Consider the following 13,341-nt stretch of genomic DNA (forward strand, 5'->3'; position numbering starts at 1 on the left):
TTCCACTTCTTCTCCCGTACCAAGCTTGATTTCTTTTACCCAGATGTGAATAAAGTCAGGTTCTATTACCTGTGGGGAATTCAATGAGAAATTGAGTAATTGGAAAAGCCAAGGGAAAGACTCAATTGTGTGGTCACAGACCACAGGGAAAAAAGAAGCCATAGAGACTTGACTGACAAATGTAATAAAGAGACAAGGCCAAGCAGACTGGAGAAAACTGTCAAAAAGCCCCCTGAGAAAGAGCTGCGGACAACTTAAAGTAGGTGAGGAAGCAGAACTGAGTAGTGAGATGTGGGATGTGGAAACAGTGAGACCAAGAGAGATGAGGAAGGAGGGCTGAGAGTTCTACTCTGCATCTGGAATGGACTTCCCTTAGTGTTTTCTTAAAAGATGACATTAAAGATTTAAGTTGCTTCTCAATGATGATGTGTCTAGAAATCAGATCACAGGGCTGCCCAGAGCTAGGAGGGGCCTCACTCTAATCATTGTAACATTTCTCAGAAGTGGTGTAAAGCATGTGTTTCAGCCATGGGATTCTTTGCTTCTGCTCCAAATAAAAATATATATGAAAAGCATCAGATATAAAGCAGTTCTTCACTTTAGTTTCAGTGGAACTGAAACCTCCACATCCCATCGTCAGAACTCCATTACCCTCCTTCCACCACCACCATCCTCATTGCCCCTGAGGCTCCTCCAGATGACAGTCATAGTGTGAAATCTTTGATCCAGCCTAAATCTATCGTTTTTCTATAAGGAAAGGGAGGCACATGACAGTTCAGTGAGGTGCTCCAGTTACATGTCTGGCTAGTGGTATAGCCCCAGCCAAAGTCCAGGTCTCCTTACTCCCCATCATCTGATGTCCTCAAACTACAGCTGAACAAGGGTGGCCCTCACCTCCCCTTCCTCTGAAGTGGCTCCTGTGACTGTGGGTGGAGGAAGGAACTCAAGGAAATTCTCTTTCCCATCTTTGGCCAATGAATCAACAAATTTATTCTATGCAGAATGCTTCACCAAGCTCTGGATGAGTTATAAAACCAAAATGAAGTCTTTTCTTGCTCTTAATAACCTAATGAGAGAAATATAGACAGTGACCTGAAGACAGCTTGATACTGTGGAAAGATCATTGGATTTGGGTGATTTTTAGTTTCGTGACTTTGAACAATAATGAAATTTCCTTTAACTTCTGTTTTCCCCCTCCTTCCTTGTTACACTATCGGAAGGATCACATGCAGGCCCTAAAGTAGACTCAGAAACTTTTGGAAAGGGGATTCCATTGTTTAATATGAGTTCTGACAGAAATAAATGAAATTATGCCTTTTAATCCAAAGGCCAAAAACACAGTTTTGCATAATTTAAGGGCTTAGAAGAACAAAGTCGAAGTTTATGCCTTTCTCACCTTGTTTTCCAGCTGCAAATTAGAGCAATAATTATTCAACACCCTTTCTCTAAAGAGGACACTGTGCTGAGTGCAAAAACCCAATTGCACTTCAGCATCCTATAATCTAACTGAGATTTTAAAAGACTCACTTGAATTTGTGTTAAGCAGAGAAATATAACCACTTGCATGGCAAAGTGAAAGTCAGAGAAATTCAGATCAGGATACTATGACTCTACACAGGCTTGGGTGGGATAGAAAGAGCTCAAGGGTTGGCAGTATAAGTATCCAGTATGTGCTTAGCTCTGTGCTAAGTTTTTAAAATGCATCATTTCAGTTCATCCTCACAACTACCTTATGAGGTATGTTATGTTACCCCATTGTATAAATTAGGAAACTGAGGTGCAAAAGAGGAACAGTCTGTGAACACAATATAGAAAATGCAGTTCATACTCATATAACATTGAGGAGATGAGTTTGTTTGAAGTAAATGGTTCAAAATTGTAAGAGATAACAAGTTATAGAGAAATAAAGTGTTGATATGGTTTGACTGTGTCCCCATCCAAATCTCATCTTGAATTGTAGCTCCCATAATTCCCATGTGTTGTGGGAGGGACCTGGTGGGAGATGATTGAATCATGGGGGCGGGGCTTTCCCGTGCTGTTCTCTTGATAGTGAATGGGTCTCACAAGATCTGATGGTTTTGAAAACGGGAGTTTCTCTGCACAAGCTGCCATCCATGTGACTTTCTCCTCCTTGCCTCCTGCCATGATTGTGAGCCTTCCCCAGCCATGTGGAACTGTAAGACCGATTAAGTCTCTTTCTTTGTAAATTGCCCAGTCTTGGATATGTCTTTATCAGCAGCATGGAAAGGGACTAATACAGGTATGGCTAGTTAATTTTAATGTGTTAAAGCCTCTGGAATGGATTTGGAGGGCAGCAAGTATCCACAGAAGTATTTTAAGCAAGGGAGTGATGTGGCACATCAGTAAACCTAATCTTTTAGCTATGAAGTAATGAAATTCATGCAGTAGGAAGTTATTGTGGAATTGCAAGAAAAAGGAAAGATTCATCATATTATTTCCAAAGTACTTGTGTCTAACAAAATATTCATGAGTTGTCCTGTTTCAATTTAGCGAGATACCTGTGAATCAAGACTGGATCCTAGATGGTTTTCCAATGACTTTAAACCAAGCACAGCTTCTGGAAGAAGCTCTTACAGGCTGCAATAGAAACCTCACAGAAGTGGAAAGAAAAAAAGCACAAAAATCCACATTGGCTATTGATCCTGTGACTTCCAAAGAAATACCTCTTCCCTCTCCTGCATTTGATTTTGTCATATTATTAGATGTTTCAGATACTTCCTCAATGAGTCACATGAATGATATTATAGGTAAGCTGGACACCTTTTTTTACTCTCTTTTTACAATGAAAACTCTTTATTTGTTCTTTGAATCAGTGAATAGTCCCATTTGCAATTATAAATGAGTACAAAATAATCCACTTCAGCCTATCAAATAATTATCTAGCTGAGCACAGTTGCCTCTTACTTTGACTGTTAGCATTCAGCGCTGTGGGCAAAGCCGGGAACTAGTGAGTTCCAGTCCAACTGCAAGCATCTCACTGAATCTTTCCATCAAAACTTGGGAGTTCCCCTGGCATTGGGGTGTTTTTTTTGAGACATGCACATATGGAGGAGTGCTTTGTGGCTGTCTAGCATGTTTTGGTGGGTCACCCTCTTGAGGGTCATAAACCACATCTGGGCTGTAAGAAAGGATCTGATAACATCCTTTTCTTGGACTGAGTATTAACTCTAAAGACCGGTATCAGTTGGCTGAAAATTTCACATGATGGGGTTGAATCTTCCTGCAAAAATTCATAGTTTAACTATTTTTCAACCTTGAAAAATATCCTTTATTCCACAAATTAAATACTTATGGGTAAAAGCACTTATTCTTGAACCTTGGCTTTCTTACATATAAGGTATTTGACCTTGAGAAAGTTACCTTATTGTTCTAAGCCTTGGTGTCACAACCTATATGATAAAGTGGCTCGTTGTATTGTTATGGGTATTAAATGAGATCAGAGCTACATGCTTAGGACAGAATCTGGCACATGATAATAAGCATGTGGTAAATACATCAGGGAAAAATGATGGAAGACTTTGAAATCAACAAATGATTGCCATCACATCATTTTACTAGAAGGCTAAATATTGCCTCTTGGACCCTTGGGGGTACCTGATTCTATAGGGGTCTGTGCCTCTCTCTGGTTTTGACTCAATTCTTCTATAACTCTATAAATAGTAGGAAATTGATAGTAATGCAAATGATTCATGTTCTTAGAAATGAAAATAAATTTGGTTCAGCTGAAACAATTTCCACACTGTAAAAAAAGATGATTTGAAATACTTGAGCCCAGGAGTTTGAGATCAGCCTAGGCAACGTGGCAAGGCCCTGTCTCTACAAAAATAAAAATACTAGCCTAACCTGGTGGCACATGTCTGTGATCCTAGCTACATGGGAGGCTGAGGTGGGAGGATCACTTCAGCCCAGGAATTCAAGGCTGCAATGAGTCATGATCACACCACAGCACTTTAACCTGGGTAACAGAGTGAGACCCTGTCTTCAAAAAAATTGCATTGCTCTGTAGATAATAACCAGAATTTAGTGGGGAGAGCAAAGGAATAAGTGTTTAGAAGCAGCAGCTAATGGAGAAGAAGAAAGCCTGGGAGAGTAGTGTCTCATAAGCCAAGGGAAGACAAATCTTCAAGGCAAGTGTGTCATCCAGTCCCCCTTCCAGACCAGCAGGAGCCTGGGCTGAGTGGGAGCCTAGCCACTAGGGTCGGATGCAGCATGCAGTTCTGCAGTGCTCGGGGTCTATGGAGAAACCTGAAGAACATCATCACAGAGAAACACACTACATCCAAAGCCACGTGGGCTACAAAGTCCTGCCAGGGCTGGGCTGAGGTAAATGATCCAGATTCAAAGCTAATGGGCAGGAGACTGGGGGACGTAAGGAGGGGGAATGGCCATTGTGAGAGTAAACGGCTGCATTGGAATGGAAGAGGAGGTGGCTGCCTCCGCTGTTTAGCCATTGGTCAGCCTGAGACAGAACAGTAATGTTCACCCTCTGGTGAGAGGTACAGACAGGTTTTGAGTTCAGGCATCAAATACTGACCCTTTGTGGCTAATGGTGACTGAAAAAGAACAGGAAGGGGCTTCTGGGACTGATAATGTTTGTATATCTGGGTACTGACTGTCTTCAGTTAATTAATTCCAGCAGATGTGTATTAGTGTATGCGTTTTTTGGCAAGTATAATGCAACAAAGACTATAAAAATTAAAAAGAAGTCCAGAACCTGGAGTCACATTGCCTGGAATCAAATCCCTTCTCTACCATTTATGAACTTGCAATTTGGAGCCAATTACAGAATTTCAATCCCAATTACAAGTTTTTGTTGAGTATAAAATGACATAGTATATGTAACAGCTTTTAAGAATTGTACGCTAAATTTTACCTATAAGTACTACAGAGAAGCCAAAATAAGGACTGAAATGTGTCCTTTGGCATTTTTGGTGACTGGTATGCGAGCCATTTCATGGAGGGTGGGAGAGAGAAGGAAGGATTGCAGTGTATTGAGGTGTGAGTGGGAGGGACAGAGACAGAGAGTGAGTGGAGATAACTCCCAAGAAGTTTATCTCCGAAAGAAAAAAAAAGAGCCATGGTCACAGGATATTTGTTACTTTTTTTTCTGTCTTTATTTATTTTAGAAAAGGGTTCATATATATATATATATATATGAAAGAGCTCAACTGATTTTTTTTAGCTAGGGAATTAGTGAGAATAAAGGTTGTATATTTTTATTCAAAGATGCCTACCAGCATAAGTCTTAACAAAATGATATCATTTAAGGCTGGTACAGCTAGAGGACACAGGGAGAACTTGAAGTGTTCATTCATGCAGTTTAGGTTTGATAGAAAGCATAAAGTGAAGTCAGGATAATGCAGATAAATTTGGAAAAAAGGAGGTAGGAATTTAGGGACTGGATGCTAGTGAAGAGATTCATCAACTATACAGGAGTGCTGGAAAGTTTGTGGTAGGAGTATAGGTCTTTAGGATTGCAAAGATGGAGCCATTCAGGGTGATCACAAAATTCATTGGCCATGGTACAGAGTACCACCAGTGAAGGAGCACTGCCTGGGGCTCAGGGGTTGGGAGGTTGGAGAGAGAGAGGAATGCTGATCCATGCACTGAAGTCCTGACAGCGGCGAGGTAGTGACCATGAGATGGTGCATGGCCATCTCCCAAGAAGAGCACTCCCACAGTTTTCTTCAGTCACCTGTTCCAATGTGATCCTTGGGTTTTATTAATCATTTTAAAGCATCATTCTGTATTCTAAATTCATTTCACCTTGTTCTGTTATGAATGGAGATGAAGAACAACTGATTACTATATCCTGTGAGGGTTCTTCATTTGCTTGAACTCTATTAGTTCACTATTCAATGTTCTCTTGCATTGAGTAATTGTAATTTCTTTCAATCTAGTTCAAGGCTTTCTTTCCTCTTTATGATTTTTTATTTATTCTAAATTGGTGAGTATTCTGGACTTTGTACCATTAATCCAGAATAGGACTTAATCGGAGCTGTTGAGATTGGTTTTTTCGTTAGTTTGTTTTTGGTCTCTTCGGCTCTATTCCTTTATGTCTATTCTGCAGGGAGATCATAAAGTCTAGAAAGAAACAATAATTTTATTGTACTGCATATAATATCAAGAAATAATTTTTATGCATATTTGACGTTCCAGCCACCTTGTTCTTTCATCTTAATTTTTACATCACCATGTTAATTTTTCCAATTCTTTTCAAGTTAGTTATTCATGATGACCCATCATTTTTCATTCTCATCTATCATAGACAATCCTGAGATCCTCTACACTGAAACTACAGCTTCTCTTTAATGTTTTACTTATTTTCCCCAATTTCCAAGAAAACAATCGAATTCTTATCTCAAAACTATACTCTTTCAACATCTTTTAAAATATTTTTAAGTAACACTGGACCAAATACAGGACCATATCTGTTTGGCATCTTTCATCAGTATATTTTAGCAGTAAGTAGCAACTTTGGTTTTGAAAATTATCTAATTAAATAAATTTTATACCATAGCTGAAGAATTGTCCTATAAAACTGCTCACGAAGATATCAGTCAACGTGTAGCTGCTGAAAACCAAGATAAGGATGGAGACCAAAATTTAAGAGACCAGATACAACATAGGTTAGTTTTTAACTAAATGCTCTGCTTCTTGTTTCATGCTTTTTAAATAGATTGACAACTGCTTTAGAATCATCAGATCTAGAAGAATATCTATTTCTTAGCATTCAGTCTTTTACAGGTAAAAGAAAACTAAGTAGTTTTGATAATTAGTGAAATATTTATGTGCTAGCTTTCATATTTAGAGCGCAAGTCATTATAGTCTGAAAAAAGAAGAATTAAATCAGGCAATACTTCCCTTTATGGTTACATGAACTTATAAGTTAATTATATGGAATCCTGATTGACCATTCATTAAGGAAATACCGGTGACGATGGTGGAACTTCAAAAAGGCAGGCATTGGAGTGTAGACTACTTCTATTTTGCTAAAACAAAATTATTCTTTTGGTTGTGTGCAATTTGCCATTGGAAAGGGAAATTTAGACAAAATTATACAATTTTATGAAACCCTGAAAAGTTTAACAATATGAAATGAACCAGGGAAGAGTAATTTGAGCTACATTAAGGCTGTCTACTCTCCAGGAAGAAAAAAAACAGTTTCAAGAATTATTCCAATAACATTTTTGAGTAAAGTATATAAGTCTAATCTATACTTACTCAAAGATCTCTTCAATTTCTATCTCTGAGAAAAAAATAGATGGCCTAGGTGAATCAGGCTGTAGCTACCATCCGAAGAGAGTTCAGTTATTCTACTATGAGCACAGATGACGTTTTCTTAGATTTTCACTTAGAGACCTGAACTCATACTAAAAGTTTTCCTGAATCAATGACATTTTCCTCTTTTACTCTCATACATCTCAAAAAATATGTCTTGATGACATTAAGTAATTTCTTCTTAAAATAAATAACATTGTTTCTTTTTCAGATGCAGTTATATTGGCAGTATGTCTTTTCATTATGCATGTCGGATAATTTATGCTTAATGTCATTCTAATCTTTTGATCAGTTTGAGATATTCATATCATATTTTGATTTTGCAGAATTATAGGCTTCTTGGACAACTGGGCTTTATTGGAGCAATGGTTTTCAGAGCCAGAAAATATTTTGATAAAAATCAATGCTGAAATAGATAAGGAATCTTTATGTGAAAAAGTAAAAGAAATTCTTACGACTGAAATAGCAAAAAAAAAGAATAAAGGTATTTACATTTGTTTATAGTGTTGAGTTTAGGCAACTAAAATGTGTGGTTTTTAATGAGTTTGGTAGGAAATGAAGATGTGATTGAAAAGTTCTTTCTTATCTTTGGATTTATACTATCTACAAGTATATTCTGCCTCTGGCTTTAGCTTTCTGTTGTATATGTTTCTGAATAAAAGATTTTTCTCTCTCTTATTTTAATCAAAAAGAGACCATCTCTCTGAAAGCATTGTTTTCATGTAAAAACAACAACAAAAAACCCAGCAGAGTTGAATTTAAATGTTAATTCACATTTTATTCTCTGGATATATGCAATCTTTATTTGTTAATTAGATATTTTTAAGTTAAAAAAATGAAAATTAGGGATGTTGTAGATAAAGGTAAAGGTTTTACTTTGTTAGCTTTAGCATCATAAAGAAACCATGTGAATTCTTCTTTTAGGATGGACACACTAGGCAATTTTTTCTCACATCCACCTATTTTGTTATGTTTATTATTATTAAATTGATTATTAATTATATATTAACTTGCTTCCATGTTTTATCTTACCCACATAAAACCACACAGATCTCCTTCCTCCTTCATTCAACCAATGATAATTTCCCACTAACTTTTTATACTATTATTGAAGCTTTTTATTGAAAGATATTTTAACTTCAGTCCAATATCATATTTCCATTGGGATTTTACCTTCGAGACAAGATTTGAAAAATAAATCTTTCCTTTTTGTTTATTAATTACCCCAAGTTATATTGGCAACTACCATTTCTTGGTATAATAAAAAATGGTCAAAGTTAATAGTGTCAAAAGGATTCTAAAGTTGCCTTGATAGCATACTGTCTCCTGTCACTAAATTTGTGACCTAACTACCATAATGTGCCAGTTAACTAAAATTAAAATAGCCCACAGACATAAACCACAATAACCATGTAAATCCAGGAGCTCACACTTAGAAAGACAAGCTCCTACATCTAAATGCCTACTCCAAAAACTACCAGCATGAACCTTTCAAACAAAAAACAATCATATAGTATTTTAAGAGGCTTAACATGTCATTTGACAGAATAGCAATCTTACAGAGTCTTGGTTGGGAAGCAAAAACAAACCAATTCTAACTCATAAAGGCTTGAAGCTACAGGTTAGAATCAGTTTGTTTCTGCCAACTATTAGAGTCAACTTCAACATTTTCCTAAAGAGTTTGCATTCTAATATTCACTGACTACATTAATAGACTCAGTTATCACTTAAGATTTATATTTCAAACAGGGAATTAACAAATGTTTAATAATTAAAACAATAAACATTAATCTAGCCCAGTGCTCTGTATTAAATGTCCCGACTAAGTTAAAAAACTAAAAGAATGTGGTACTTCTATATTCTTACCACAGTATACTGTTAAGTAGGAAAAAGCAGGTTACATATAAAATAGTCTCTTTTAAGGAAAGTGTACATATTTATGTATTAAATACATATGACAAAAGAGTCGGGCAGCATATATAATACTTGATGGTGGGGAAGGAGATGGGACTTAAAGAGACTTAACAGGCAATTCCCCTTTCTACTTGTCTTAATTCTTGGATGTTTAAAACAATAATTATGAATAACTTTAAAAATCAGAACTAAAACCCCTAATTTCCACTTCGAAAGAACTTCTAATAGAATGAAGCCTCCTAGCTTGCTGAACTGAAAAGAGTAATCTAAGGGTGAAGTAAGCACATGTAAAGAGAAATAGTCATGCAAGAACATAGGCATTTGTCGCCAGTGGTACATTGAGTAGAGCTGTGGGCCTCCGCAGTGTGAAGGGATGGAAAGACTGGGCAGTCAGGGAGGGTGTGCCAGGAAAGGTGAAACTGCTTCATGAAAGGCAAAGGGTCATCACAATGATGGGAGCCTAGAAAGACTCCAGTCAGCCATGCTCCATCCCTCCAGGCATCTGGGCTAACCATCTTCTTTGACTGTAACACTCTTTCACCAGAAATCCACGAGTCTCACTCCCTGGCTTGCTTCATGTCTTTGCTCAGACGTCTTTGCTCAGGGTATGGTTGGGCATACTGACCCTGGTAGTCCATCTAAAACTTAAGAGCTGCCCACAACACTTTCATCTCCCTTACTCTGTTCTATTTTTTTTTTCCATAGCACTTATCACCATCTTAACTCTTGTATAAATTAATTTATTCATCATATTTATGGTTTGTTTCCTACCACTAGAATGTAAGCTTCATAAGGCCATTGATTTTTCTGTTTTGTTTTACTGTTGTATCTCCAGCAATCAGAACTATTGTTTGCAATATTATTATAATTATTATCCTTAGAAATAGTAGTAGTTTTACTTTATTGTTGTAATCCTTCCTTTTCTTCAGTGCGTAATTCAGGTTCAATAAATGGTTGTTGCAGGAATGCATAATTGCTAAGGCTTAATTGAGGATGTATGTACTGTGCAGTATTCTAAGTGCTTTGTATTCACTTATTAAAGTTAATGATACACATTTCTTTCCTCTTCCATTTCCTCCTCACCCCACCTCTTGTATTACATTGCCCTTTACCATCTTTTTACACTTGTTCACTTTTCTTTCCCACTGGAAATTTTCAAACAATATTTTATTTTTCTCTTCATCATTATTAGCTACTTCTAGATTATCACTTTTACATTTGGCACCCACTTGCTAACCCTTTATACCTGCTCTGTACACATAAATACACATATATTCCTCATCACCCCCATGCCAACCACCACTGTCACCACTCCTACCATCACCACTACCACACCACCACCATCACCATCACTATCACCACCACCATCACTACCACCATCCGCACCACAGCCATCACCACCTCCCCACCACCATCACCACTATCACCCTATCTCCACTACCACTACCACCAACACCATCACTACCATCATCCCCACCACAGCCATCACCACCATCACCACCACTACCACCAGCACCATCACCACCTCTATCACCATCACCACCATCATCACCTCTATCTCCACTACCACTATCAACACCACCATCACTACCACCATCACCACCACAGTCATCACCACCTCCACCCATCACCCCACACCACCAACACCATCACTACCACCATCCCACCACAGCCATCACCACCATCACCACCACTACCACCAGCACCATCACCACCTCTACCTCCATCACCATCACCACCATCATCACCTCTATCTCCACTACCACTACCAACACCACCATCACTACCACCATCCCCACCACAGCCATCACTACTTCCACCACAATCACCACCACTACCACCAGCACCATCACCTCTACCTCCACCACCATCACCACCATCATCACCTCTATCTCCACTACCACCATCACTACCACCATCCCCACCATAGCCATCACCACCAGCACCATCACCACCTCTACCTCCACCACCATCACCACCATCATCACCTCTATCTCCACTACCACTACCACCATCACTACCACCATCCCCACCACAGCCATCACCACCTCCACCACCATCACCAGCTCTTCCTCCACCACCACTACCACCAGCACCATTACCATCATCACTACCCCTACCTCTGCCACCATCACCACCATCACCACCATCATCACCACCACCACCTCCACCACCCCCATCACCACCACCACCATCACTACCACCATCCCCACCACAGCCATCACCATTTCTACCTCCACCACCACCACCATCACCACCTCCACCACAATCAACACCACTGTTATTAATACCACCACCACCACCCCCACCATCACCACCACTACCCATCAACATTACCACCACTGCCATCAAAAGGCAAGGGCAACCATATTTCTGACAAGGGAGAGAAGACTTGAAATCTTAGCTTTAAGGACTAGATGATTTAAGGGAAAGCCCTAAAGCATGAATTAGCTTTAAATACGTAAGAGTGTTTTATATTAATTTAGATTTCTCTGAGTTCAAGTGAAATAGTAGATGTCTAGAGTTTCTAATGAAGGTCAATTCTTATCATCCTTTTGAAGTTGAGAAGAAATTAGAAGAAAAGGAAGCTGAGAAAAAAGCAGCAGCCTCCCTGGCTGAGCTTCCACTTCCCACACCTCCTCCCGCTCCTCTTCCTGAACCAGAAAAAGAGAAGGAAATTCATCTTCAGCATGTGCCTTCAAAAACTCCTACTGCAAAAGGAAAACCTCAATCAGGTGATTGACAGAATGATTTATAATCCTGTTTTTCAGTTTCTTATTTTTACTCAGTAAAGAATTATAAATTATAGTCTATCTACATTCAGACTTTGGGCAACTTCAATCATATGAAACAAGGCTTTACACTTAGATGGAAGTGGAAAAGCCCTCAGAGTAGCTAAAAGCGTAGTTGTTACAAAGCCGAGCTTCTTCACTGTGTAGGAGGAGACATGAAGTCATCACACCTAGGTCTACTGATTAGAGTAAGATTACAGACGAGAAGAGGAAAAGGCACAGAGTAACAGGTAACTTCAGGCAGATCAAGAGGATACATGTCTGTTTGCTGAACTATAGAGTTACATTTATGTAACGAGTAAGAACATCTTAATAAAATAAGAATGAGTATAGCTGGTTTTCCACCAGAATAAGGGAACAAATTAACAGCAACCATTAGAACTAGAATTTATATGTAATTGTAAATCTTCAGGAGTACGTGATTATAAAAGTATAGAAACAAGCTCCTGCCATCTCAGTAAACATATATTTATGGACATAGAGACAAAGAGCCTAGATAGAGAACAATTTTAGTTTAAGTTTTTTCTAGATCCTTAACCGCTAAGGACCATAAGTCTAGCATTAAGTGGTAGACAATGAATATAATGACAAAAGTGAAGTGCTTAATTGTTGTAATGCATGATATTGGTAGAGTGTCAGTATCCATTTGTGTGTGTATATAAAACAAATGAGGCTCTGGTTTCTAGTTTCAGTTTTATAAATGGCTGACTGTGCAGTTGCACCATGTCTACCTAAGTATCTTTGATACTGTGTCATGACCACATTTCTAAACTCCATAGTCTTTCTGCCTCACAGAGATTTGAGATAGGTCTGAATTTTTAAAATTAAACTTATTCATATTAAACAAAGACATTTGAAGACTTTAGTAAGATATGTTATGGTATATTAAAGACCATTTCACTCCAGGAAATTAGAAATTAACTACAGGCAAAATACACACACCCTAAAAAATGCTTTTATCATGTCAACAATAAAACACAAAAACATGAATTAAATATACACCCTTTTCCCACTGTCTCATTAGGAAATTAAAAAACAATTCAGAGGTCTAGAGGAAAATGGAAATATTTTAAATGCTTTTTAGAACTGGGGAAGACAGGCCGAGCATGGTGGCTCATCCCTGTAATCCCAGCACTTTGGGAGGCTGAGGTGGGCTGATCACCAGAGATCAGGAGTTCGAGACCCGCCTGGCCAACATGGCAAAACCCCATCTCTACCAAAAATACAAAAATTAGCTGGGCGTGGTGGCAGGCGCCTGTAATCCCAGCTGCTTGGGAGGCTGAGGCAGCAGAATTGCTTGAACCTGGGAGGCGAAGGTTGCAGTGAGCTGAGA

At 38.5% G+C, this 13,341-nt stretch overlaps 1 protein-coding gene across 1 annotated transcript in view; it reads left to right on the forward strand.

Annotated features, from left to right (window-relative positions):
- The window catches only part of SPEF2 (sperm flagellar 2), a 187,990-nt gene that overhangs the window by 82,213 nt on the left and 92,436 nt on the right, over window positions 1-13,341 (forward strand). Inside the window, exons 16-19 of the mRNA XM_030813964.1 lie at window positions 2,512-2,768; window positions 6,542-6,650; window positions 7,629-7,786; window positions 11,778-11,951. Of these exons, the coding sequence (XP_030669824.1) occupies window positions 2,512-2,768; window positions 6,542-6,650; window positions 7,629-7,786; window positions 11,778-11,951 (698 nt within the window). The remainder of the gene's footprint in view (window positions 1-2,511; window positions 2,769-6,541; window positions 6,651-7,628; window positions 7,787-11,777; window positions 11,952-13,341) is intronic.

This window comes from Nomascus leucogenys, chromosome 6 (assembly GCF_006542625.1).
Source record: "Nomascus leucogenys isolate Asia chromosome 6, Asia_NLE_v1, whole genome shotgun sequence".
Taxonomy (NCBI): Eukaryota; Metazoa; Chordata; class Mammalia; order Primates; family Hylobatidae; genus Nomascus; species Nomascus leucogenys.